The 24,369-nt window shown below is 38.4% G+C and overlaps 1 protein-coding gene across 2 annotated transcripts; it reads left to right on the top strand.

Moving 5' to 3' along the window:
• The first annotated feature begins 381 nt into the window (after positions 1-381).
• On the top strand, positions 382-18,252 carry LOC132565166 (mucin-17-like). 2 transcript variants are annotated; one of them, XM_060229787.1, is made up of 2 exons: positions 382-451; positions 9,587-18,252. In XM_060229787.1, the coding sequence occupies exon 2, from the start codon at positions 10,400-10,402 to the stop codon at positions 15,338-15,340; it is 4,941 nt and encodes a 1,646-aa protein (XP_060085770.1). In that variant the 5' UTR covers positions 382-451; positions 9,587-10,399; the 3' UTR covers positions 15,341-18,252. The 2 variants fall into 2 exon arrangements, with proteins under 2 accessions (XP_060085770.1, XP_060085769.1); XM_060229786.1 differs by lacking the exon at positions 382-451 and adding an exon at positions 3,699-3,954.
• The last annotated feature ends 6,117 nt before the right edge of the window (positions 18,253-24,369 follow it).

The raw sequence follows: 24,369 nt of genomic DNA, 5'->3' as shown, positions 1-24,369 counted from the left end.
TACTTCTAGACGATGTGTCAATTCTACCTGACATTTCACTCCTTGATCTAAATGGCATCCTTCCGCCAACTATCATTAAGTCCCATTCATACACACACACGTTTTTGGTGGAGCATTATGTTAAGGCGCACGCTCTGATCTCTTACTAAGATCGTTGTACCTATCTGAAGGTACATAGCGTCCCGCTGTTGCCATGACAATGGTAGGATGCCAATGACAAGCTTAGTCATCCCAATAGACGTTGATGTAGCAACGTATGAGGTGCACCACTGGCTCTGAAGCAGACATATGTGTGGAGTGTTGTTGATGTGTATGTTGGAATAACTATCAGGAAGTATTGCCCTAGTTTGTGTCAGGATTACATTACTTGCTTGTGAACAGGATAAAAAACCATTCTTTGTGAAAAGATATAACGAAAACTTATATCTGGTGTGCAGTCTCTCGTTACCTCGTAAGTATGCCTTTCTTGGACTTGATTGTATTGCTGAAGTCAGTAACTGATACAGTTAACAATTAGTAGCTCGTGTCTGTTTACCAGAGTCTGTAGTTACTCTATACATCTGTACCTGATAGATATTGGTCCAAAGTTCCAATAATTTTTACGGACGGAGAACTCTTCCGGTGTCTCCATTGCGTTTGAAGAGAGTAAAGCACTATGCATATTTTATTTCATTCATAACCAAGTTATCAATCCTCAATATCTCTAAATAGTATTTCACACTTTTAACGTAATTTCGATGAAATGTTTATGTATAATATATTTTACGTTTAATACTGCAATACAGGGGTGGCGCTTATAATACATACGAGTTTTAATGGATCTTGGAAATATTTCTTTTGACTCTAACTTATATTGCATTCCCGGGGCTTTTATCTTTTCGATTTTTCATAAATGTCGTTTGATATGTTTGGTCTGTTTAATGAAAAACCAGAAGAAGAAAATCTGTAGACGTTTAAGAAATGTAAACAACAGGATATGCATCATTATCGACTCTTACATCAGATAAACAGCTGGTTAAAGAAATTTACTGACTCTAAATAAGGAAACTCTTACATAAACAACAGGTTATCTATTTATTGACACTAACATGAGATAAATAGCAGGTTGAATTAATTTATCGACACTAACTAAGGTAAACTATATGCAGGTTAGATTAATTTTTTCGACTCTATTAAGGATAAATAATAGGTTGTCTATCTTTATTGACATTAACATAAGATAAACAACAGGTTGTCCATCTTTATTGACACTAATTTAAGATAAAAAGAAAAGTTAAATACCTATATCGGTTCTAACATAAGATAAAGATTATATATATATTTATCGACATTATTTAAGATAAACAACAGGTTTATCTGTATTGCCAACGAAGGTCAACGTATTCGCTACATTTATAAAGCTATAGCAACGCACGTGTTTGCACTCTGTTGTAGTCTGGTCGTATGCTACCAATGTATTGTACACGTGCTCAGTACAGTCAGATTTTTTTTATTGTCAATTAAACAATAAAATAACTTTCCAAAGATTCGTTTCATGAAATCTTATATGAAGTAAAAACATATTTAAGATCACGTGATATATATTATATATAAGCAAGAAGAAGTTTATGTTTTATTTGATACTAAAGTTAGGCGCAGACGTATATAACGTTAGGTAAATTAACTATCATACTTCAATGTATATAAATATTACTATGCTTTACATAGGTCTATAGCTCAGCTAGGAGATTTTAGCGCTATCTATAATAAAAGTCGCGAAATCAGATGTAGTGCCACACCGTTACTCTTAAGTAGCTACCAAGCTTTAATATCTCCTGCTAAAATTAAACTTAACATTTTCAAAGCTCACTTTGAAAATGATAAAAACAAAATTATGAAAATAGTCCTTTAACATCTCAAACAGCTAAACAGTTACAACTTTACAGATAAAATCAAATGGAAGTTGTAGTAAAATGTATGAGTACACTTATGTTTAAATCTCCCCCTCGACATTAAGTGATTTTTGATAGGTCTGTTGCGATGACGTCACAATATGAGCGATATCAGTTTGTGATTGGAGAAGTCTCCTGGAAGTTAAGTGTATTTTCCTAGCACATATCAATTATTGTATTGTTATAAAATCCCCTGTACCCAATGACTGCATTGACTGTTACTGACCTGCTTTTAATTACGGGGGTTTATCAGACATTGTGTATACTGTACTCAGAATATATCGTGACAACAGCACGTGTTCAGTCAGCGCTCAATTTCCCAAATGTTTTGATGCTTATAACTACACGTGGTATCCATTTCCGTTTGTCGATTATCTATAATAAATGGAGATCATTTTGTATGCTATCGGTGGGATGTAGACTTGTGATTGGAATTTGATCTTGAGTACTCTTAAAAAAGTTATACAATATATAAATGAAGAGTATTGTTTCCCTATATCAGCTCTCTTTTGTCGCTAGCGTGAATGATAAGTCGTGTACGTTGTGTATAGCCCCAGGCTATGAGTGCCAGCACAGGCGCTATCTCACCAGCTTTACATAATTGTTACGATTCAGACGAATATCTCTCATAAGGAACACGTCCATTCAGCAATTATTTCCACGTGCAATACATTCAGCAACAACTTAGTTGAACTTTCACGTGACCCTAGCAACTAGCAGATGACCTTTGAGATTAGTTCACTATTGTAGATCAAGATCTTTCAAGAGCTTGTCAACTTCAATGGGAAACTTACACTAGGAGCGTTTCAGTGATGCGGCTGGTACACGAACTATTATTCCATTCAGAGAGCAATATTGTTTTATAACAGTAACAAACAGTCTAGATCGATGTATAAAGTACAATATATTGATTTTATACAAACATATATATCAAGGAAACATAGGTCTTAATAACATTTTATGACATCTGGCAAGGTTTCAACTTTAGTGGAATGGCAGCAGCTTAATCTGGTACTGAACGAAATATTCAATAAATCTTAACCCAACGGAGGACTAGAATTATATAACAATACATAATCATATGTCCCTGACCTGAGCAGCACGTGCACATGCTATGTATAATTTTGTTTATTGTTTATGAACTTGTATACCGTGATAGTACACAGGAGCTGATACTACACAGACAGCAGTGTGTTTGATCATCACCGACAGCAGTCTTGCATCGTCTACGTGTTACATTTATACATCGTGAAAATTATGTCCGGAATACCGTGTAAAGTGAAAATTGGCCGGACTACCTTGGTGAAAGATGAGCGAAATTGACCTCTTTGATCCTGTTTCTGTCGACAGACTTTTCCTTTGACTTCATATATTTGTGTAACAGGATACATGCCTAGGTTGTATCCAAAGTTTCCGGACCTTTACCTTCGAACACCTAGACTACCAGCCATTCCCAAAATAGGCAGGGGATATGAATATTTTAGCAAACATTCAATATTGTACCAGATAAGATTTCTGAACAGTGAAAGTTGGTCGGTACTGGATTCAATTGTCTGGTACTCAGTCCGTAACGGAATTAATGACACTTCTTTGGCTGTTCTATTGATCAGTCTACTCAAACACCTCCCCTGACAGACATTCTGGGCTGTTCCATTGATCAGTTTGTTTCAACGCCTCCCCAGACAGAGTTTCCGTGGTAAGACAGTATCAGGTACCGCTTGCTAACGATTGTCTGTAATGCGGCCAAAAATTCTGTCCGTCTACCACATACTGTTGAAGAACAATAGGACCTATCTTCTGGTGACCCGATAACGGTTTGTCGGTTCAGGAATTACCTGTCCATGCGAAACAGGTGACGGGCATTTTGTTGGACTTTCGCTATACCCAACAGATGCCAACTTTGGTCCCTTCGGCGACCTACCACGTGACCAAAGTAGAGAGGACGTGATAAAAGTGTTATATGAATGTTCCATAGTGATGGCTGTAGGTATACAACAACGAGATGTGTTATGATACTGTACAGGTAAGTCAGTCATCTGTCCCGCTATTGACAGGATACGATTGTTTCAAATAGGTTTGTTTAGGGCGTAACGTCCTCTCAACAGCTGGCTAACTGAAGATAACCAACACTTTTTAGTATATGACTGATGAAGATTAAAGTGTGACAGTTATGACGAAAATTTATGTTTGTTTTTTTTTGTCGGTTAGGAACTAGACACTGGGGCCTTGTTGGATAAGAAATTGACTCAAATAGCTCTGATTACAGACCTCAAAATCATAAAACCTGGCCAGCAGAGATTAACTATATGTAGGTTTATCTGGCGGGACCAACATAGATAATCTGTATATTTCAGCTCAGAAATCTGCTATACCCTATTTCTCGATTACTGTCGCACAGATCTAGGTTTGTACTGAATGTTTTACTGTGTCGCAATGTCTCCTGTTGGACAGATCTAAGTTTGTGCTGGATGTTTTACTGTGTCGCAATGTCTCCTGTGAGACAGGTCTAAGTTTGTACTGGATGTTTTACTGTGTCGCAATGTCTCCTGTGAGACAGATCTAGGTTTTGTACTGGATGTTTTACTGTGTCGCAATGTCTCCTGTGAGACAGATCTAGGTTTGTACCGGCTGTTTTACTGTGTCGCAATGTCTCCTGTGAGACAGATCTAGGTTTGTACTGGATGTTTTACTGTGTGGCAATGTCTCCTGTGAGACAGATCTAGGTTTTGTACTGGATGTTTTACTGTGTCGCAATGTCTCCTGTGAGACAGATCTAGGTTTGTACTGGATGTTTTACTGTGTGGCAATGTCTCCTGTGAGACAGATCTAGGTTTGTACTGGATGTTTTACTGTGTGGCAATGTCTCCTGTGAGACAGATCTAGGTTTGTACTGGATGTTTTACTGTGTGGCAATGTCTCCTGTGAGACAGATCTAGGTTTGTACTGGATGTTTTACTGTGTGGCAATGTCTCCTGTGAGACAGATCTAGGTTTGTACTGGATGTTTTACTGTGTGGCAATGTCTCCTGTGAGACAGATCTAGGTTTGTACTGGATGTTTTACTGTGTGGCAATGTCTCCTGTGAGACAGATCTAGGTTTTGTACTGGATGTTTTACTGTGTCGCAATGTCTCCTGTGAGACAGATCTAGGTTTGTACTGGATGTTTTACTGTGTGGCAATGTCTCCTGTGAGACAGATCTTGGTTTGTACTGGACGTTTTACTGTGTCACAATGTCTGTGTAAGTCTTAATGAAATTACACCGTCGACATATATTTCATGCTTAAAGTTACCGTGATACTTTTCTCGTATCTAAATGCTGGACTGATGTGATATACGCGTTTTCGTTTGAAAATGTTCATCGTAAAGATTTCTTAGGTAGGTAATAGTGTCCATCATGTATCCTTTTCACTAGTAGATGGTCACGTTTGCCGCCTCTCTCCCTCGCAATTACTCCATACGTAACGTTAAGAATGCTTTGCACTCGTTACTCGTATGTGCAAAAATGTTTGAAACACTTGAAGAAACTGGAATCTTTGTCTTTATATTCACCCAGTTTTTCTGTTTAAGACGTTTGTAATGTTCTTTAGTTGTATTTTGTACATTTTAACATTGTTTCCAATCCCAGAGAACATAAACATCCATATTGTACAAGACATTAATTACTTTCATCCAATGAATTAAATATATTTTCTTCGATACAATGTGTCATAAATCTGCTGTTTATACCCTTTATCTTGTCACGTGATCACAAATTTACCCGCAATTTCGTTCTATCATGCATTATGACGTCACATAATTTTGTAACGTTATAAATAGCCGCCATTTTGGCAAAATTCAGGATGTAACTATACTAGGCAAAATTCTATTGATTTCACCAAAAGGTCTTCAAAGGTGAGTTGAATTACCTTTTTTTAAAAATTAATTTTCACATAAAATATTTGTTTACAATTTTCTGTATTTACTGACACCTAAACAGCACCCAAGAAATATTGCGATAGAGCACTTCTGTTTGGGGGTTAAGTTAAGAGAAATGATGCACGTTAAAACATGTTTCTCCTTACGTAGCTCTATTGTAAGACCAAGAAACAGATTAAGGGATCATATATACAGAGACGGACATCACAAACGATTTTACTGCCAAAATCAACAAAACGATATAAGTATATTTCTTTGTGTTGGCACATAATATAACAACACACATGTTTGTCTCACAAAACAAAAACTGCCAAAGCATGTTTCAATGGAAACATAGAAAGCGAAAGGGAGGGTGTTACATGCTCCGTAATTAATGAGAGTCCCTCTTACAAAGTATTCATGAATCAGAATATCGAAACGACTTGTAAAGATGGCGCCGAGAACGGATGTAGCCTGTGATACGCCGGTGTTTGTGTGATCTGGTCATTATCATTTCCAAATGTGTCCGATTATTCAAAAACATCAAAATGCGTGAGATATAAATAACTTTGAAGGGACAAGTCCGTCTGTCGGGCGCTATTTATTCTGTGTTGTTCTGATTCCGTCTATATCAGGTGTAATTAGGTCTCGTATCTGATTCCGTCTATATCAGGTGTAATTAGGTCTCGTATCGCCATTAAAAGTCGATGTTCTAGATGTATCAACAAGGATGACAGTGGGGATTTTAAAATAAAATCTCCATCATCAAAGATCGAGTGAGATACCCTATATGAACAATTCATGACAAAACTGTTTACAAATGTGTCATGGTTTCTGGTTAGGATTGGAATGTGACGTCACCATCTTCCTGTTTAATGTAAATCCCTTTTCTGATTTTCTTACATTTCGTTCCAATAAATGATACTACTGTCATTATAGCACATCTCAAGATTAAGGTTATTTCAGTAAATATGTAGTATGTGGACATATTGGACGGAAAAAGTACAATACAGACCAGACAATACATACAGACCTTACAATACATACAGACCTTACGATACATATAGACCTGAAAGTACACACAGATTAGACAATACAGACCTGACAATACATACAGACCTGACAATACACACAGACCAGAAAATACATACAGATCTTACAATACATACAGACCTTACAATACATACAGACCATACAATACATACAGATCTGACAATACATACAGACCAGAAAATACATACAGATCTTACAATACATACAGACCTTACAATACATACAGACCTGACAATACATACAGACCTTACAATACATACAGATCTGACAATACATACAGACCAGAAAATACATGCAGACCAAACAATACATACAGACCAGAAAATACATACAGATCTGACAATACATTCAGACCTGACAATACATACAGACCTGACAATACATTCAGACCTGACAATACATACAGACCAGACAATGCATACAGATCTGACAATACATACAGACCAGAAAATGCATACAGATCTGACAATACATACATATCAGACAATACAGACCTTACAATACATACAGACCTTACGATACATATAGACCTGACAGTACACACAGATTAGACAATACAGACCTGACAATACATACAGACCTGACAATACAGACCTGACAATACATACAGACCAGACAATACATACAGATCCGACAATACAGACCTGATAAACAAGAGTATTGTTAACAAAATGCACCGTTGCAAGGTGGTCATAGGATTCTTAAAATAAAAATTGTTTGATAGAAAACATACTTAAGTGTTGGCAAAGAAGAAAGCTGTGCTAAATTCAGAGCTGTTATATAAGAGAAAGGATAGGTGTCGTTGTGTAGGGTGCCAAGGTGTAACCAGCTATGTTTAATTTCATTCTGATAGGGTATAACTGTAAAAAATACAGATGATAGCAACATCAAAAACGTCCCATGGAGTTTGTGGCTGGGAGGGGCTAAAACAGACAAGGTATCGAGAGGGGGTTAAGTATCGGTTACCGATGTAGAAAATACCATCATAAAGTATGTCTCTATATTATTATTATTAAAATTGGCGGGGATGTTAGCACCATCGCCTTGGAAACAAGGCTTTCGCCGCTAGCTACATCATCAAGGACCCGTGTACCTAACGGAGGTGTTTCTAGATATCTCTTACTCATCACTATTTATAAACTAGTGGTATATCAGTGTCCGTGCATTTCGTGTTCCTCACGTGTAAACAGTGGTACCGACCTACAATACAACGATAAAGCGCTCAAACCTCCAAATTGCTTACACATTGGTCACGCTTCCTTACTTCCTTAATTTCGGGTCATACTTATCTTAATTTGTTTTCCATAGATGTTGATTTAGGATTATCAAAGCAACTAAACAAACCCTAACCGTTACTACCAAAACCAGAACACTAAAACCTGAACACCAAAGGCATGTTCAGCTTCCGGAGACAGACCATCTTCATGGAATTTCTCAAGGAAATGTAATATTTGCGACACACAATAAAACGCACCAGTCACTATAGCTTGCTGCTTTGTATTGTGGTTGGTGACTGGATATTGTTAGAAAATCATGTAGAACAGATGTTAACACTGCTATGTAAACTAAGATGACTGGGCGTCTGTTAGACTGACGATAGTCCGAGGTAAGACACACAGCTGTCATATGACTAACTCGGCCACTTCGTCAGTAAGACAAACTTTATCGACGTTCGTTGTCAGTTAATCGTCCGTGACTGTTTTTGATGTCCTTTCACACATTTTACGACTTAAAAAGTGTTAGGGTTTTATTTTTTTTCTTCTTTCTAAAATTGAGCGAGGATAAATTGGCAACAATCAGACATTGGAATGAGAGTTATAACATGATATTGGAATAGGAGTAGTGGTAGGGCTGTAAGTATTGGAATTAAAGAGTTTTTTTTATATATCGACACTATGGTCCAGTACCTGGCACTGAAGCTAGGTGTGGACACTATGGTCCAGTGCCTGGCACTGAAGCTGGGAGTGGACACTATGGTCCAGTACCTGACACTGAAATTAGTAGTGGACACTGTGGTCCAGTACCTGGCACTGAAGTTAGTAGTGGACACTGTGGTCCAGTACCTGACACTGAAATTAGTAGTGGACACTGTGGTCCAGTACCTGGCACTGAAGTTAGTAGTGGACACTGTGGTCCAGTACCTGACACTGAAGTTAGTAGTGGACACTGTGGTCCAGTACCTGACACTGAAGTTAGTAGTGGACACTGTGGTCCAGTACCTGACACTGAAGTTAGTAGTGGACACTGTGGTCCAGTACCTGACACTGAAGTTAGTAGTGGACACTGTGGTCCAGTACCTGGCACTGAAGCTAGGTGTGTTTAATTGTCGATCTGTAGATAATCGATTGAAATAATATTGATTTCACGCGTCAACCATAGTTTTATAAGCTATCACTAAATAATAGAAAGCGTTTGTGAACTATAGAATTCTACAACATTTAACAAAGACATTATAGCGTCTCAAAATTAACGATGTAAACAATGAGATTACTCATTCGGATTTTCATTAAACCATCTTTAGACATTGATGATAGATTTGGGACTGTTGAAATATATATTTCATGTTTCTAATGACAGTAATTATTCAGATTGTCAACAACTATATTTTAATGGTAAATAATATTAGCATTCATTTAAACACTGGATGTGTTACTAAACTACTAAACAGATTAACATATTAAAACTGTGATTATTGTTTTACTTTCAGGTACAAGCGAATGGTGAACATTTTTATGGGTTCCATCACAAGAGGATAGACTTTGCGACCTTGACATTAGTTTGTGTCAAGCGGAGTTGGTGACCTTTGGGAGAACTCTTCTGTACCGCGGCGGAGTTAATAGACAGCGTAGTGTACATCATACTCATCATACAGACTACCGTTACAACACACACACAAAAAAGTACAAACCTGCAAAACGCATTGGAAATTACTTAGCCCTAGAAATGTGTGAACACATTTGTAAAGTGCTATATCAAGATGAAGACATGATAACCAGTGCACGTGAATCTAAAGATATATGATTGGAGGAAACCGGAGATTTTTTCATTCCCGTTGTGAACGTTATCATCCTCAGTACGTCCTGGTGATAAGGGGATGCCTTGTGTATTATACAAACACGTGAAACAGTAGGAATGGTGTGTTTTCCAACATCAACATCTTTTGTACGATTCCAATATTTTTGAAATTGAATACGTGCTGACGTCATGATGTTTAAAATTGGATAGACGAGTTTAAGATGATAATGAAGATGTCGTGTGAGATGGTGAGCCACTGTGAGTAGTTGGCATCCTACTGCGACGGTTATTAACATGCGGCCGGAAAGTTTTTTCCCCGAGACAAGATAAGTTTGGGATATACACCAGTTGTGTCATAAATCAGCTTGCCATCGCCCACCATGGAGAAAATATTACCCAGGGTGCCAACATGTAAAACGGGCGTCTGATTGATCTTTATTCATAACCGTTGTATATTCCCTCGCGATGAGAATAGTGTGTTAATGTAAGAGTATACACCAACTCAATGATGGCTACCGGCGATAAATTGATGCGAGAGATCAGTGATCAGTTTCTTCACTGTAAAATTTGTTTTGAACCATTTAAGAACCCCAAAACATTAATTTGTTTACATACGTTTTGTATTGAATGTCTCCAGCAACATGTGGATTCGGAAGGATCACGCTCTCGGTTTTCCCTTTACAACAGATATGTCACGTGCCCAATATGTCGTCGAAAAACGGAAATTCCTACAGGAGGAATACGACGACTTCCGGACAACTTTCTTCTGTCAAACCTCACAGAAATCATTGACAGAAGACGTCCTTCAAAAATCCCACCGTGTGAGATTTGTCATACTGTACGGAAACGTACAAATGAGGCATGTGCGAAGTGTCTCGATTGTTCGAAACTTTTGTGTAAAGCGTGCGTGACCCTGCACCGCGAGACCAAAGTCACGCAGCACCACAGTCTTATAGACGTGGAAGGGGAGAAGGATATTGAGTGTAAGGCTCACCCGGAAGAGATCGTGCGCTTTTACTGTGAACCTTGTGATACCTGTATCTGTATTGTCTGCACGTTTCAAGAGCATCGCGACCATGATATATGTTCTTTCAACGACGGTTATGTCAAATATAAAGCGTCTATGCAGGGTCTTCTTGATAAGTCTAAAAATAGAATCACGGACATAAACGACCGTATAGAGGTCATCAATAGGTGTGAAAACGGCATGAAGAGAACTCGCGAAAATATACGAGATTTAGCGATAAGTTATATTCAGCAGGTTCGATCAACAGAGAGAGAATTGCTGAAAAGTGTTGATGAATACTTTGGAGAAAATGTTACAGACTTTCTCAAACATCGTGAATGGCTGCAAGAAAACGTAGATGAGCTTCAAAGTGCTTCGAACTTAACTGAGATTATCATGAGAGATAGGGGTGTGGAATTGTTGCTTTTAAAACGTGAAATGGAAAGCAAGCTTCATGCGTTGATGGAGCCGGACTTACCTAAATTACCATCTGACGATATGATTGACATACATTTCAACCCTGGCAGTGTCACATTTGGCACTCTGTCATTCCAGGAGGACGTCAAAGGACAGACGAATGGAGATTTAAAAGGTGAAAACTCAAAGGAAAAATCATTGTCAAAACCTGAGCTTGTCACATGTGACACGCAGACGGATCCTATGATCTCGAACGATGAAGTTGTGCCGGTAAAAGAACGTCCAGTAAGAACACGAGACATTGACGCGTCCGTCATTACCAACGGATATGCGAATAATGCGGAAACGGACCGGTCTGCGACGCGAAAACGACGGTCAACCGACCACAATATCTGTAATGGTGTGAAACCGTCCGTGCAAACATGTAACCAGGAGACCTCCACAGCTGTGACGTCGTCAGACGTCGCGCTCAACACACAGGCGATACCCATGATTCACAAAGGTCTGCAGGTGTACAGTGACCCGGGGACGCCGGGATCGGGAATATGTGCCAAGTGTTGTGAGGACCTCTCCACCACAACACCATTCGTCGGGGAGGCGCCAAAGATACAGGACATCATCATCCTCAACACCACTGACAACGACAGTCGCGAGTCGAGGAGACGTAGGCGGTTACTTATACGCAGCAAACGGGTACAGACGGACCTCTCAATGGTAGAAAGCAATCTATTGGAGGATAAGTCCAAATCACTCCCAATGCTGACACAAATGCCAAACAGGAGTCTGTCATGCGAGGACACATCGTTGTCTAGACCGGAAATGCGTACCATTGCCTTGGATCCCATCAACTGCGATGAGCCAGGAAGAAGATTTCGTCGTCGGATGCGCGATAAGACCACGATGACAGTCGAAGAAAATAAAACAGTTGTAGAAACTTGTGATGCTACGACATACACGTACCCTTCTAGACTCCGAAGTTTCGGGACGTGTACTCGCGTAGAACAGAGTACTGTGGATACCCAGACATTTAGGGTCAACCAGGTATCTCGGTCAATGGGTACAGATTACGCGGGCCAGACTGACCAGTGCATTGGTACTAACAGGGTAAACATGATAGACAGTGAGACATCCATGCCCACAATCATACAAGACTGCAAGGCCACTTGGACCGAAGCACTCAACACGTCAGAACGGTCAATGTGTACGGATAATTGTGAAACAACAGAAACAAGTGTGGAGACAATGAAACTGGAAGTATGTGACCAAGGATTCCAGGTAAATCCAAATACAAAGGATTCCGACACAAGTCCGATGCCACTACCACAAAGGGACCAAACTATGCAGGTTTCAATTGATGAACTCGAACCGCCTTCCGCCAGTCCAAATAGGAAATCGTGGCACGCAGGAACTAGTATATTTTCCAAGTTATTTAAGAGTAAAGGTTCTAGTGCTAACAACAGTGAACAGGACATCCCTGCATCCGTGTCGTGTGACGTACAGGACGCCAGCACGGAGACCACCTCTGTCTTGTTATGTGACAAGGAGACGACAACTCCCAGGAAATCAACCACGGATAACTGGACAATCACTCCAATGCCTGTGATGGTCAATACGGGTATATCGCCAACGCGTCCGGCCACAATGGACACTGGAGTTGAGACCACAATGGTGACTTCCATGGACCAAGCAACATATACAGAGACCAAGCAATATCGAGACAGTGAAACGGAAACCGTAGTAATTGTACAGGACAACGAGACACTGACGGAGAGAGTCAAAATGCAAGACGCACAGACTTCTGTACATATACCACAGGAAACAGACGAAACAAACACGGACCCCGTGCTAGTGCAAGACGCTAATATGTCAACTGACGAAGACTGGTATGAGAAACTTAAACCAGTGTCATCTTCAGTGTGGACAGAGACGCAGCCGCCGGACGTTGTGACTAGCGGTACCAATACGGTAATCGTAAAAAACTCCGACATCTCTACAAACATTTCGTCTGAGGAGCTGGTTCCGCGAATGGACAATTCGACCACAACCACCCCGACCAATACACAGGAGAGGGGGACGATGGCGCTTTCGTTCGGACAAACGGCCACCCCTTTGATTGATGTTAACACGCAGACTTCAGAAATTTGCTTTATCGACAAATCTGTTTCTACATCGGCGGAACTTGAAACAATAGAAAAAGATGATGTGGAATGCACCGATATGGCGACATCCACAGAATCTCTACCCTATATTGGGCTTATGAGTGAGGTGGAAGGTGATGAACTCTTCCTTATACCAGAATCTGCGTTCGACTTAGCCTCCAGTGAGCCCATGGAGGATGATCGCGACCCCATAGAAATGATCGACGACTGCACTACGACGGACTTTGTTCCTCTAGCCGAGACATCGTCGCAGACCGTTATTTCTTCAGCGTGGCAATATGAGGACCCAGATGATGACCAGCTGTCTGACCTCATGAAAAAAGAGAAAGATGGCAAAGTGCTCTGTGACGTTGGAATCAACACAATTCCTAAATTGACATTTGAAAAGCAAACGTCAACGATAGTAAGGCGGAGTTTCTCTAGGGGAACTATGACGTTGGATCTGGCCAAGTGCGATAAATCCACAAGTACATTTAGTCATGCGCGTTACATAGCTGAGACTTGTTTTGGACAGAAGCCACTTAGTGATGTGGCTCACAAGGTATCATCCACATGTACAACCGAGACGGTCGATATGGCAACCAATACGGACTCGTCACTTATGGATGAGCGAATGGCTGCCTGTATTTCGAAATTACGAAATGTATCCGAAAGGCTACAAAGTCCAACTGGAAAAGTAGCACCTGACTACCCTTGGAAAAGGTCGGACAGTACTTCTTCTTCCGAGCGATCGTTAATGACAGATTCCTTTATCAAAGATGGAGACTTATCACCACGGCATACTTCTTCCGATGACGAACGTCGGAAGAACATCATGGAACTAGTAGCGCAGACAGAATCATTTAGTAAGTCAAAGGATGCTAAGCATGACAGCATGCCGGGAAGGAAAGCACAGCCAATCACGACGCTAAAAGGTAAATTGGCTCCACCAATGGATGACCTGGAACAAAAGTCAAAAAGTTTACCTAGAGAGTACTCGGACGGATCCCCGAAACTTAGTGGTCGAATCAGTCCGAGCCGTCTACCTCTGCTCCGCTTTCATTCCGCTCCCGGTAGGATAGCAACGGTCCCTAATAAGTCTATGGGAAAGATAAGTGTTCCGCCGGGTTGTAAAATACCCGTGGTTCATCAGACTGGGGCGGAAGGAGACAGCGTGAATGAACCGGTTATAGTTAAACCCAAACAACCGATAAATCCTCTGCCGGCCATTACTGAATCTAACACACCTCCGTCAGATTCAGGATCAGGTGCCTCCTTCATGTCAGCTACATCTGAGAATTCAACGGACGGAAACATTGACTTCGCGTCCCTCAGGATCAATGTTCCCCCGAATAGACTGTCCCCATGTGCGTCTTTCATGGCCGTACCGGAACAGCAGACCACACCGGACGTGGTTCCTCTGAATACCGACAATCTCCAACCAGAGGACCAAGACGATAAAAAGCCTGCCGGCTTCATGCAGAAACTTTTCTCCAAAAATTCTAAAAAGAAAAAGACTGCATCCGATCAGAGACAACCTCGTCAGAAAATCCAGCAGCAGCAGCAGCAGCAGCAGCAGCAACAGCAGCCTCCACCACCTCCTCCGCGCCATTCCTCGGGCAAGAAATTCGTGAAGCCTCCAGCCGTAGAGCAACCGAAGCCGAAGTCTCCAAAGCCGAGAAAGAAACAGGCATTTGTATACGTCCGTCAAAGGATGTTCTCAATACAGCAGGATAACGTAGAGGATTTAAAAGAACTCAAAAAGGAAGCCAGTGTTAAAACAGCACAAACAGGTAGTGAGAAAAAGAAATCCGGGACCAAATCCCAACCAAAACAGTCAAAGACTGATACAGACCGACCTCCATCTCAATACGACAATCTGTAACACATATGTTTTAAAACCTCCAAACAGTGATATGATCAGCTCTATCATTATGTTTGTCACATAACTACGATACTTATAAAAGAATTCGTGACAGCAGCATCTATAACTGATACAAAATCTAAATTGTCGATAATTTCACTCTACCTTAATTCATTCTTTGGTGACATGGCCTTGCATATGACGTCATCAAGTTATGACTTCACAATAACTAAGATTGGAACTATCGGCCAATCATAGATCCGTTTGGTCATGGTCTGAAATCACACAATATTTTGAATAGATAACATTTACTGTATACAGATGAAGTTTACATGAAACTCTTTATGAGGAAAAGTTTCAGAAATTGATTTCGAACGCTGCCAGATTTCATATTTCGAATCGGTAATTGATTCATATGTACGTTGCTTCATGCATCAGATCTCAGACCCTTATCAGCCCGCCAAGACGTTTCGTCGCGATACAGAATGTAATAAATATATCATATACTTCTATATACAGGTTATTTTGGACGAAAACATCACTTGTATGTATCTTATTAAATTGAAAACAATGACAGTTTTGGCATCGTTAAAAATAAAGGAGATTTATCAATAGGGCTCTGGTAGATAAGTGTAATTCTGGACTTGGACTGCCAAAGAAATTGACGTGATGGTCTGTACTAAGTTAGACATAGATTTAGAAATAATGGCATTTTATTACATTTTGGATCCATTTCGTGTCTGACGGTACTGAGGCTGAGAAAGTGAAGCTTCGTGCCATGTTAGACAGAATCTGACAGCGTCCGATTTTATATACACTAACAACATCAGCACGATATCAGGAATTGGGATTCCAACCAATCGAAAACAACGTATTGTGGTATTTGAAAAATTGAATCATTGAGTTTGATATATTTACAGTATATGCTAACATGTATTCTATGAGATAAAAGCCGAAACGATTGTGGATATTGAGAATATCATAGTTATACCTTAGCTGCACAAAGATCTATATTACAATGACCTATATTACAATGACCTATATTACAATGACCTATATCACAATGACCTATATTACAATGATCTATATTACCATTTTTATCCCCGTAGTTTTTATATTTATATATATGCAATACTACCCAAACTGTGATAGTTTCCAGGATATGTAGAATTCTGTGATATCGGACACATCAAGCAGTAGTTTTGGTCACCTATTTATAAACTGATCGTTACTTATGTGTGTTTTGAGTACTTCCAAATCATCATATTATCAAGTTATACCTCAATACATCATAAACATTTTATTCATATAGATTTTGCCAGTGTGATCGATTATTTTCGGAGAGTTTTTTCTGTTGTAAGGGAGACAACTGAATGTTAAATATGCATTTGTAAATTATTCTAAAAATTCAAAGCATCTTGGGACATTTCTTCCCTGTTGTGTTAGACATATTTCCCTGTTAGCTAAAATTAAACCTAACGGTGTCGCCACTGCATTGAAAGGGTTTACCTCAATATGGCATCCAAAACAAACAGAACTCGGTAAGAAAACACTATTATTACGAAAATATATCATCAACAAAGTATTATACAGAATACATTGGTTTGTCAAGGATGAATCACATCCTTCTACTCCCTTGTTTGCCTGCTTTGTAACATGATCAACCTTACGCTGTAATTTAACTGCCGTTAATATGAAGTCAAAACAAAGCTTAACGAATATAGTCAGTTTCTGATGAGACATTAATTTTCACAATCTTGTCCCTTGATTCTTTGAGAGTAGAATAATGTGCAGTTATTGGACATGTTATTGAGATGTTGATTTCAATATCACGTCATCGATGGGGAAATGCAGTACACATACCGCGTACTTATAGGGTATATAAAAAGTCCTTTGCTATAGGGGATTCCAATCTTTTTATACACTGTAATCATTTCACCACACAATACACATACCGCGTACTTATAGGGTATATAAAAAGTCCTTAGCGATAGGGGATTCCAATCTATTTATACACTGTAATCATTTCACCACACAATACACATACCGCGTACTTATAGGGTATATAAAAAGTCCTTTGCGATAGGGGATTCCAATCTATTTATACACTGTAATCATTTCACCACACAATACACATACCGCGTACTTATAGGGTATATAAAAAGTCCTTAGCGATAGGGGATTCCAATCTATTTATACACTGTAATCATTTCACCACACAATACACATACCGCGTATTTATAGGGTATATAAAAAGTCCTTTGCTATAGGGGATTCCAATCTATTTGTACACTGTAATCATTTCACCACACAATACACATACCGCGTACTTATAGGGTATATAAAAAGTCCTTACCGCTAGGGGATTCCAATCTATTTATACACTGTAATCATTTCACCACACAATACACATACCGCGTACTTATAGGGTATATAAAAAGTCCTTTGCTATAGGGGATTCCAATCTATTTATACACTGTAATCATTTCACCACACAATACACATACCGCGTACTTATAGGGTATATAAAAAGTCCTTTGCGATAGGGGATTCCAATCTATTTATACACTATAATCATTTCACCACACAATACCTTATCATAGACATGTATCGGTCTGACATGGTCCGAAAGGTAACCAGGTCTCCACGTATCACAGCCGGAAGATTTTAAGCTATGTAATAGTATTTGATATATTATTTGGTATTTTGATATTAGAAACATTTAATCAAACTATGATAGAGAAATGAAGTTTATCAAATTATTAATCTATATCACTAAGTTCTGTTACTGCTGAACGCCAAATCCATTTGTGCATTTATCGAAAGATAATGAAAAAAATATAGCATTGTATCATCGCCATTGTATTTATCTTCAGGAATATTATGATAGATAGTTTTTACAAAGTATATTTTCAATATATAGAAGCACACTATTGTATGTGTTTGTTTTCTGTTACTGACTGTGTTATTAAAGAATCATGAAAAACACGACTCTCATATTAACTTGCTTGGTGTTGCAAATACTAGCTTTTCTAAAACAGGGCGGGTGGAAGACGGAGGGAGGGAAGGGTGTGTGTGCGATATATATATGGTAAAACCGTAGACATGGGGATATATTTTCCATTTATCACCTACCTTGTGGGGAAACTCGTACGGCTATGGGGACGTTTGCATGTCCCTACACACGGTCACTTGAATTGCATTGAAATTGCACGAAATACAAGCATCATTTTTTTATTGAATTAAACGTTTCTACTCTCTCAATAGTGCCCACAAACTCGTATTTTCGTCTTCTCTGTTCCACGTCACTATATGAGGACATTATACCATTATATCTCATTTCTGTGAGGACATTGCCTTGAGGTTGTGTATATGATTAAAATCTGGTCCATATTTATTCAATATTAAGGAGAGATTTAGTTGGGTGTAGGGAGATTGAACGCGTCAGCGTTTGTTCCGATGGCTCCTTAATCCATTGACTCGTATAAAAAATGTTATATTTCATCTTGTTGAACAGGTGTTTTATATCTCCGAATATGATTTCCATTATAAAAGCCCCTTTCTATATATTCAACATCAAAATATGAATGTTTGAAATATAGTGAAAAAAAATCGAAACTCTCATTATCCAGCACTGATGACGTATATTGGAGCCAGATAAATTTTCTTGTTTTATCTTTAATCGTGCTACCGTATGTTGAGGATAAGCGCAGCTCTGACGAGATTTACATGTTGTACATACATAATCTGTTAAACCTATGTGATCTTAGGTTAGAACAGGTGGGTTGTCGCCGATCACACGGACGTGCATCCTCGTGTACGTCACTACGGTGACCTCACGTGGAGTTCGAGATAGTGTGTAGCGTTGATAGTGATAAAATGAATACATATAAGACGAGTGTGATGTATTTTTAGTAAGTGCGTGCATTGCGTGACTGCGGGATGTTTGTATATTTACAAGATCTGCAGCGTGTACAGCAAGCTTTACACGACTTAAAACAACATTATTAGCACCGTTTGACAGCAGGCAACCTTCTCCAGTTTCCCGTGTACTCCCAATTTGTAGATATTTATCACCCTTCTGTACACAAAAAATCTTATTGGGATAACATATGGATATAAACTAATACGTAACTCTCCGGGCAGAAGTGAAGGAAGGGCGATAACTCCTACTGTAAATGTCGAATAAAACTCCGCCATTTGAATAATTGCACAAAAAAGACTGTGAACAAAGCATGTTAACTTTTGTAGGAATATCTTTTATTCAGTTTTATTGTAAATATAGTGTTTTACATGAGTGTTGATGTAATACGGAATTAACTAAACAAGTCTAAAAATTTAATATGTGAATATAGCACAAGTGCAATATTTTTTTTTTTTTATATATGAGCCAGATTTCTGATAAGAAGAAGCGAAACCTTTTGACTTGGACAGTACATGTTCACTACCGAGACAACTATTTGTGTCATCCAGATGTGACTTTTTATGACATTACAGAAGTGTTGTAACACATGCATGTTACGATACACAATAGACTAGCTACACGATAGATGTGAGTATTTAACCGCACAGCAAAATATTGATTTAAAAGGATATGTCTCATCACATTACTGGATATAAAGCATTAGATTATGTACCTAATAGTGTCTTATTGTGACCGCAAATGTTTGCATTCAAAACTTAAATCAATAAACTTTTAAAAATTAAGAATGATTTAGAAATTCAAAATGATACCGTCGACATCCAATAAATTAAATAGGGAGAGGGCTTGTACAAGACATTTAATCTTTATAGAAATGAATAAATCACGTGCATTGAATTTGCATACAAAACATTATATTTGTATATAAAGATTTTACGTTATAGTATGTATACATGGCTGATCAACATGCCTAGCTAATGTGATTGTAGATACAGCACTGAGGACAACACAGACGATCACTATCAATCTACCTGGTGTACAATTATCACGTGAAAGGGAAACAAACAAAAAATCCACTTTTTACATATATTTTTAAACACTTAAATAGATATAATTGTAAGAGAGGTCATCATTTATTTCAATACCCCCGCTAAGATTCGAATTCGTGACCTCTGGTTTATTAGTCTGATGCCGATCGAGTTAAAGAGAAGTCGTTTCTGGCCGAGGGATGTATTGTGGGTAATATTTCAGGCATATATATATAAAACAAATGAAAGTTAAAACAAATACAAAATATCGTTTAAATTGAATGAGGGCATGTGTTCCAAACAACTCCGAACCTAACACTACACTAAATGATGATTCTAGATCACAACACAAAATTTACAACTTTATCTTATAAAACAATATTGAGAAGCATGGCAACTTAAAACACAAAAATAAGAACCGCATTCCAGAATCCTTTTTTGATTCCGGTTTTGGAACGTGTGAGGGAGATTCTGTTTATCTGAGGTAAGTTTATTTTGATTTTGCCTATTAAAGGATAAAAATTTCAGGTGAAACAAGTTATTCAAAATGAAAATGCAAGATTAATACAACACATATATCGAGTTTAATGATTACACTCAGTCCACTAAAACATAGACAAACAGTACCTATATGCAAAGACCAAATAAACTCTGTAATTTGAGCATCTTTTCATGTATGAAAACCCCAAAATTGTTCAAACAGACTTTCGTGAATCCCAGAATTGACCAAAATTAAAAAAAGAAAGGAAAACATGAAAATGAAAAATCCACTCTATGGATCTCTTTTTCAGGACTTATTTTCTTCATTCTATTTTGTTTTTTTTAAGCATTTCCTCGAGTTCCTTATAAAAATGCTCTCTCTCTCTCTCTCTCTCTCTCTCTCTCTCTCTCTCTCTCTCTCTCAAAACTATCTTATAAACAGAAGTGTCCATTTTCTTTCAGAGCATGTGTGAACATAAGGACGATACAATTATGAGATATGTAAAATGCTCTCTCTCTCTCTCTTTCTCTCTCTCTCTCTCTCTCTCTCTCTCTCTCAAAACTATCTTATAAACAGAAGTGTCCATTTCCTTTCAGAGCATGTGTGAACATAAGGACGATACAATTATGAGATATGTTAGTGGTGTTAACACGGAGAGCGACCTTCACAAGATGGTATGTCTTACTGGCCACAAACCCTAGTAACGATACAATCCAGAGATACTTTATCACTATTCAGACAAGTCTTTCCATAAGATATACATTTGTACCACTCCGGTTTCAGATTTCGATATTCTACCTACCAGTAACCATGACAACTGGCTAGTCACCGCCGCTAGTTGTTGACATTGTATTAGCTGAGAAACAATATATACTGTTCTATAATACATGACATGATACCATGACAGAGATCGTTTTAGAAACATTGCATGACATATCTATGTAAGGGCAAATGTCACGTGACTAATCAATACAGTAAGAGGCAAGAACAGAAAATAAATAGGTCAACGAGCAAATCTTTGTTGGGGATTGGAAAAGTGACACCAAGATGAGCAAACTGGAGGACATGTGGTCATCTCGTACCTAAATGGGCACATCAAGTTATCTATACAAGTCGGCCTTGTATAGGTCCATGGTTCACATATCGTGTACTGTAACAGAACATGTCCCCATTGACACGTTGATAGCTGTTTCATTCATTTTACACAATTGTCTGTACTTTAGGAATAACTGTTCAATTGTCTTATGAGGGTTACAGGGTACATATTGAGCAAGTTATCAATAGATCACTTGAGAACATTTCTCTCTGGATGTTTCAATATTCACAGGTATGTTTACTAACCCGAGGAAATTTGTCCTAATGGAGAGTGATAAAAACCTGGCGCCAGTTCTAAAAGGGTGGAAATGAAAAACCACATATGTCATAAAATCATATAATTCTTTCTCGAGTTTCATTAGAAAATGCACATTGCTTACGTGACAAATCATGCATCTAGAATTTCTTTACAACCCAATGAAATAGATAATATCTAGTTTCAACAACTAACGTGAATGCACAAATGAGGACCAACAACAGAAACAAGCCAACTGCTCCTGACGTCATGACCTTTATTAGGAGGCACGCGACGTGATGACCTCTGTCAACAGCTCATCCAGTAGTTGTATCAACGTTGAATTGATACTAATAGGATTGTATTGTAAGATGGTGGCACCTTTCACAGACTGCTTTGGGAAGATTAATAATTGTGAATTCTCGTCAGTTTGTTTCTTGTGTTTAAGACCTGTTTTCCATTTGAATGATAAAACAAACTAACACAGGAAGAAAAATGCGGACGATCCGTGCACTGAAGACAAGATTTGGGTTTTGAATTACGAAAAATAAACATGTCAAAGAAATAAAGAGATTTTTCCAGCGTCAACCCAATGCATTCTTCTAACCAGTAGGATATCACAACATGGATTTGTTAAAAATTAATGAATATGGGAGTAAACAAGAAATTGATGTATCCGATAAATACACATAAATTTACGAGTATTATTACAGTTAAGGCGAGGCAAATGATCGCTTGTGTACAGAGCCCCCAGCAGGTTGTGACGTAGAAGAAACCGCATGGGGGCCTGCGGTCGGATCCTCAGGATGGACCATTCCAAATATCAACAGATATCTGCTTAATGTGGCCAATAATTTTTTATGAACAATAAATTTGAACTAGTGCATGAATTCAGAATTCTCTAACTTAAGGTTATATAGTTGAGCAAATCGAAATCCACAAACATTCGTTCATTTTGATTGATATTATAAAGGTTTGTAAACGTACATTTGTAATAATGACTGATGCCCAGCTAAAAAGGGAAATTCTGATAGAAAAGAAAGAGAAAATCATTTGCTATGTAAATCAGTTGTTGCCCCACATAGACAAAACTCTGATAGGACGTTTTGTTTTGACATTTCCATATCGGATTTTGCAACACACACAAACCTGTCAATTTTACATTTAACGGTACTGAAACACATTCCACTCATAGAAATACGTTTCATGCTCCAAACTTATCATTTGATAAACAGAACTTGTCCGTCCTGAAGTTCTAATAGCGAGATGACCATGACAAAGACCAGGGAAAGTGACGATAACCGTTTGTATGAATTTCTGTTATTATCACGGCGTCCGTTGCTTTTAACCATACTTTTAATTTTAGAACACGGATAATATACACGCTGTGCTGCGTCTGTTTCAGATGGGGTTATGATTTATTCTCGACAAACATTATTGGACAGATGCCATTTATAGATAACTAGGACTGATTATTTCACTACAGCAATACCAACTGGCCTAAACACATCAATGATATGTAGGACACGAATTCCATAAGAACACGACTGATGAAAAATCTTGAAATGATTTCGAAATTATCTTGTTATGGCGTTTATGAAGTTATGAATGACAAAGTTTTGTAAGAAAACAGAACATTGCTTGTTAGCTAACACAATATGATACGTTTGCTTTCAAAATTCTGTTCAGTGTTTATAGTTACACATCCTGTGAATGTTGCTGTCCAGTTCATTCATTACCGACCTAATCCATCAAATGGAACAGCCAGTCTGACGGTATACCTTCGTCGTTTCTATGGCAATAACAATGACGTCAGAATGGTCACGCACGGGATGTTATTATGGTACTTTTTAATGTAATGGCATTGTCATTCAGATGTAAATGTATAATTTTGATCCACAGAAACCTGTTATATTCCAGATTAGGAGACAGTCGTATGAATTTATTACAGGTATCTTTTAAAAATTAACCATAAAGCTTGTCTTCCACTTCCCCTAGAAGCTTTTTAGTCCTACTCATTACATTGTAATGGAGATATCCCAACTAGGTACCATATGGACAATAAATCAGACTAAATGCCAAATCAATTCCAAGAACCAAGCTATGGCAGTAAAGAAATTAATTTAATTTGTGTTATGGGTTAACACCATAGTGTTATTGTATTACAAGTATGACGTACGAAAGACATCAAACGGCAAACAGTTAGCGGCATCTAAGTTGGTATATGACAATGACACACAGAGTTAGTGTCTTCTCAAACATAATTTACCTACAGAAAACAAATTATGG

The sequence above is a fragment of the Ylistrum balloti genome, unplaced genomic scaffold (genome assembly GCF_031769215.1).
Source record: "Ylistrum balloti isolate Yb309-2 unplaced genomic scaffold, AGI_CSIRO_Ybal_v1 Utg369700, whole genome shotgun sequence".
NCBI lineage: Eukaryota > Metazoa > Mollusca > Bivalvia > Pectinida > Pectinidae > Ylistrum > Ylistrum balloti.
This window is presented reverse-complemented; position numbering and strand designations above follow the sequence as displayed.

Bases quoted from the DNA above. Each gene is read 5' to 3' on its own strand.
- LOC132565166 (XM_060229787.1), top strand. From the start codon at position 10,400: ATGATGGCTACCGGCGATAAATTGATGCGAGAGATCAGTGATCAGTTT.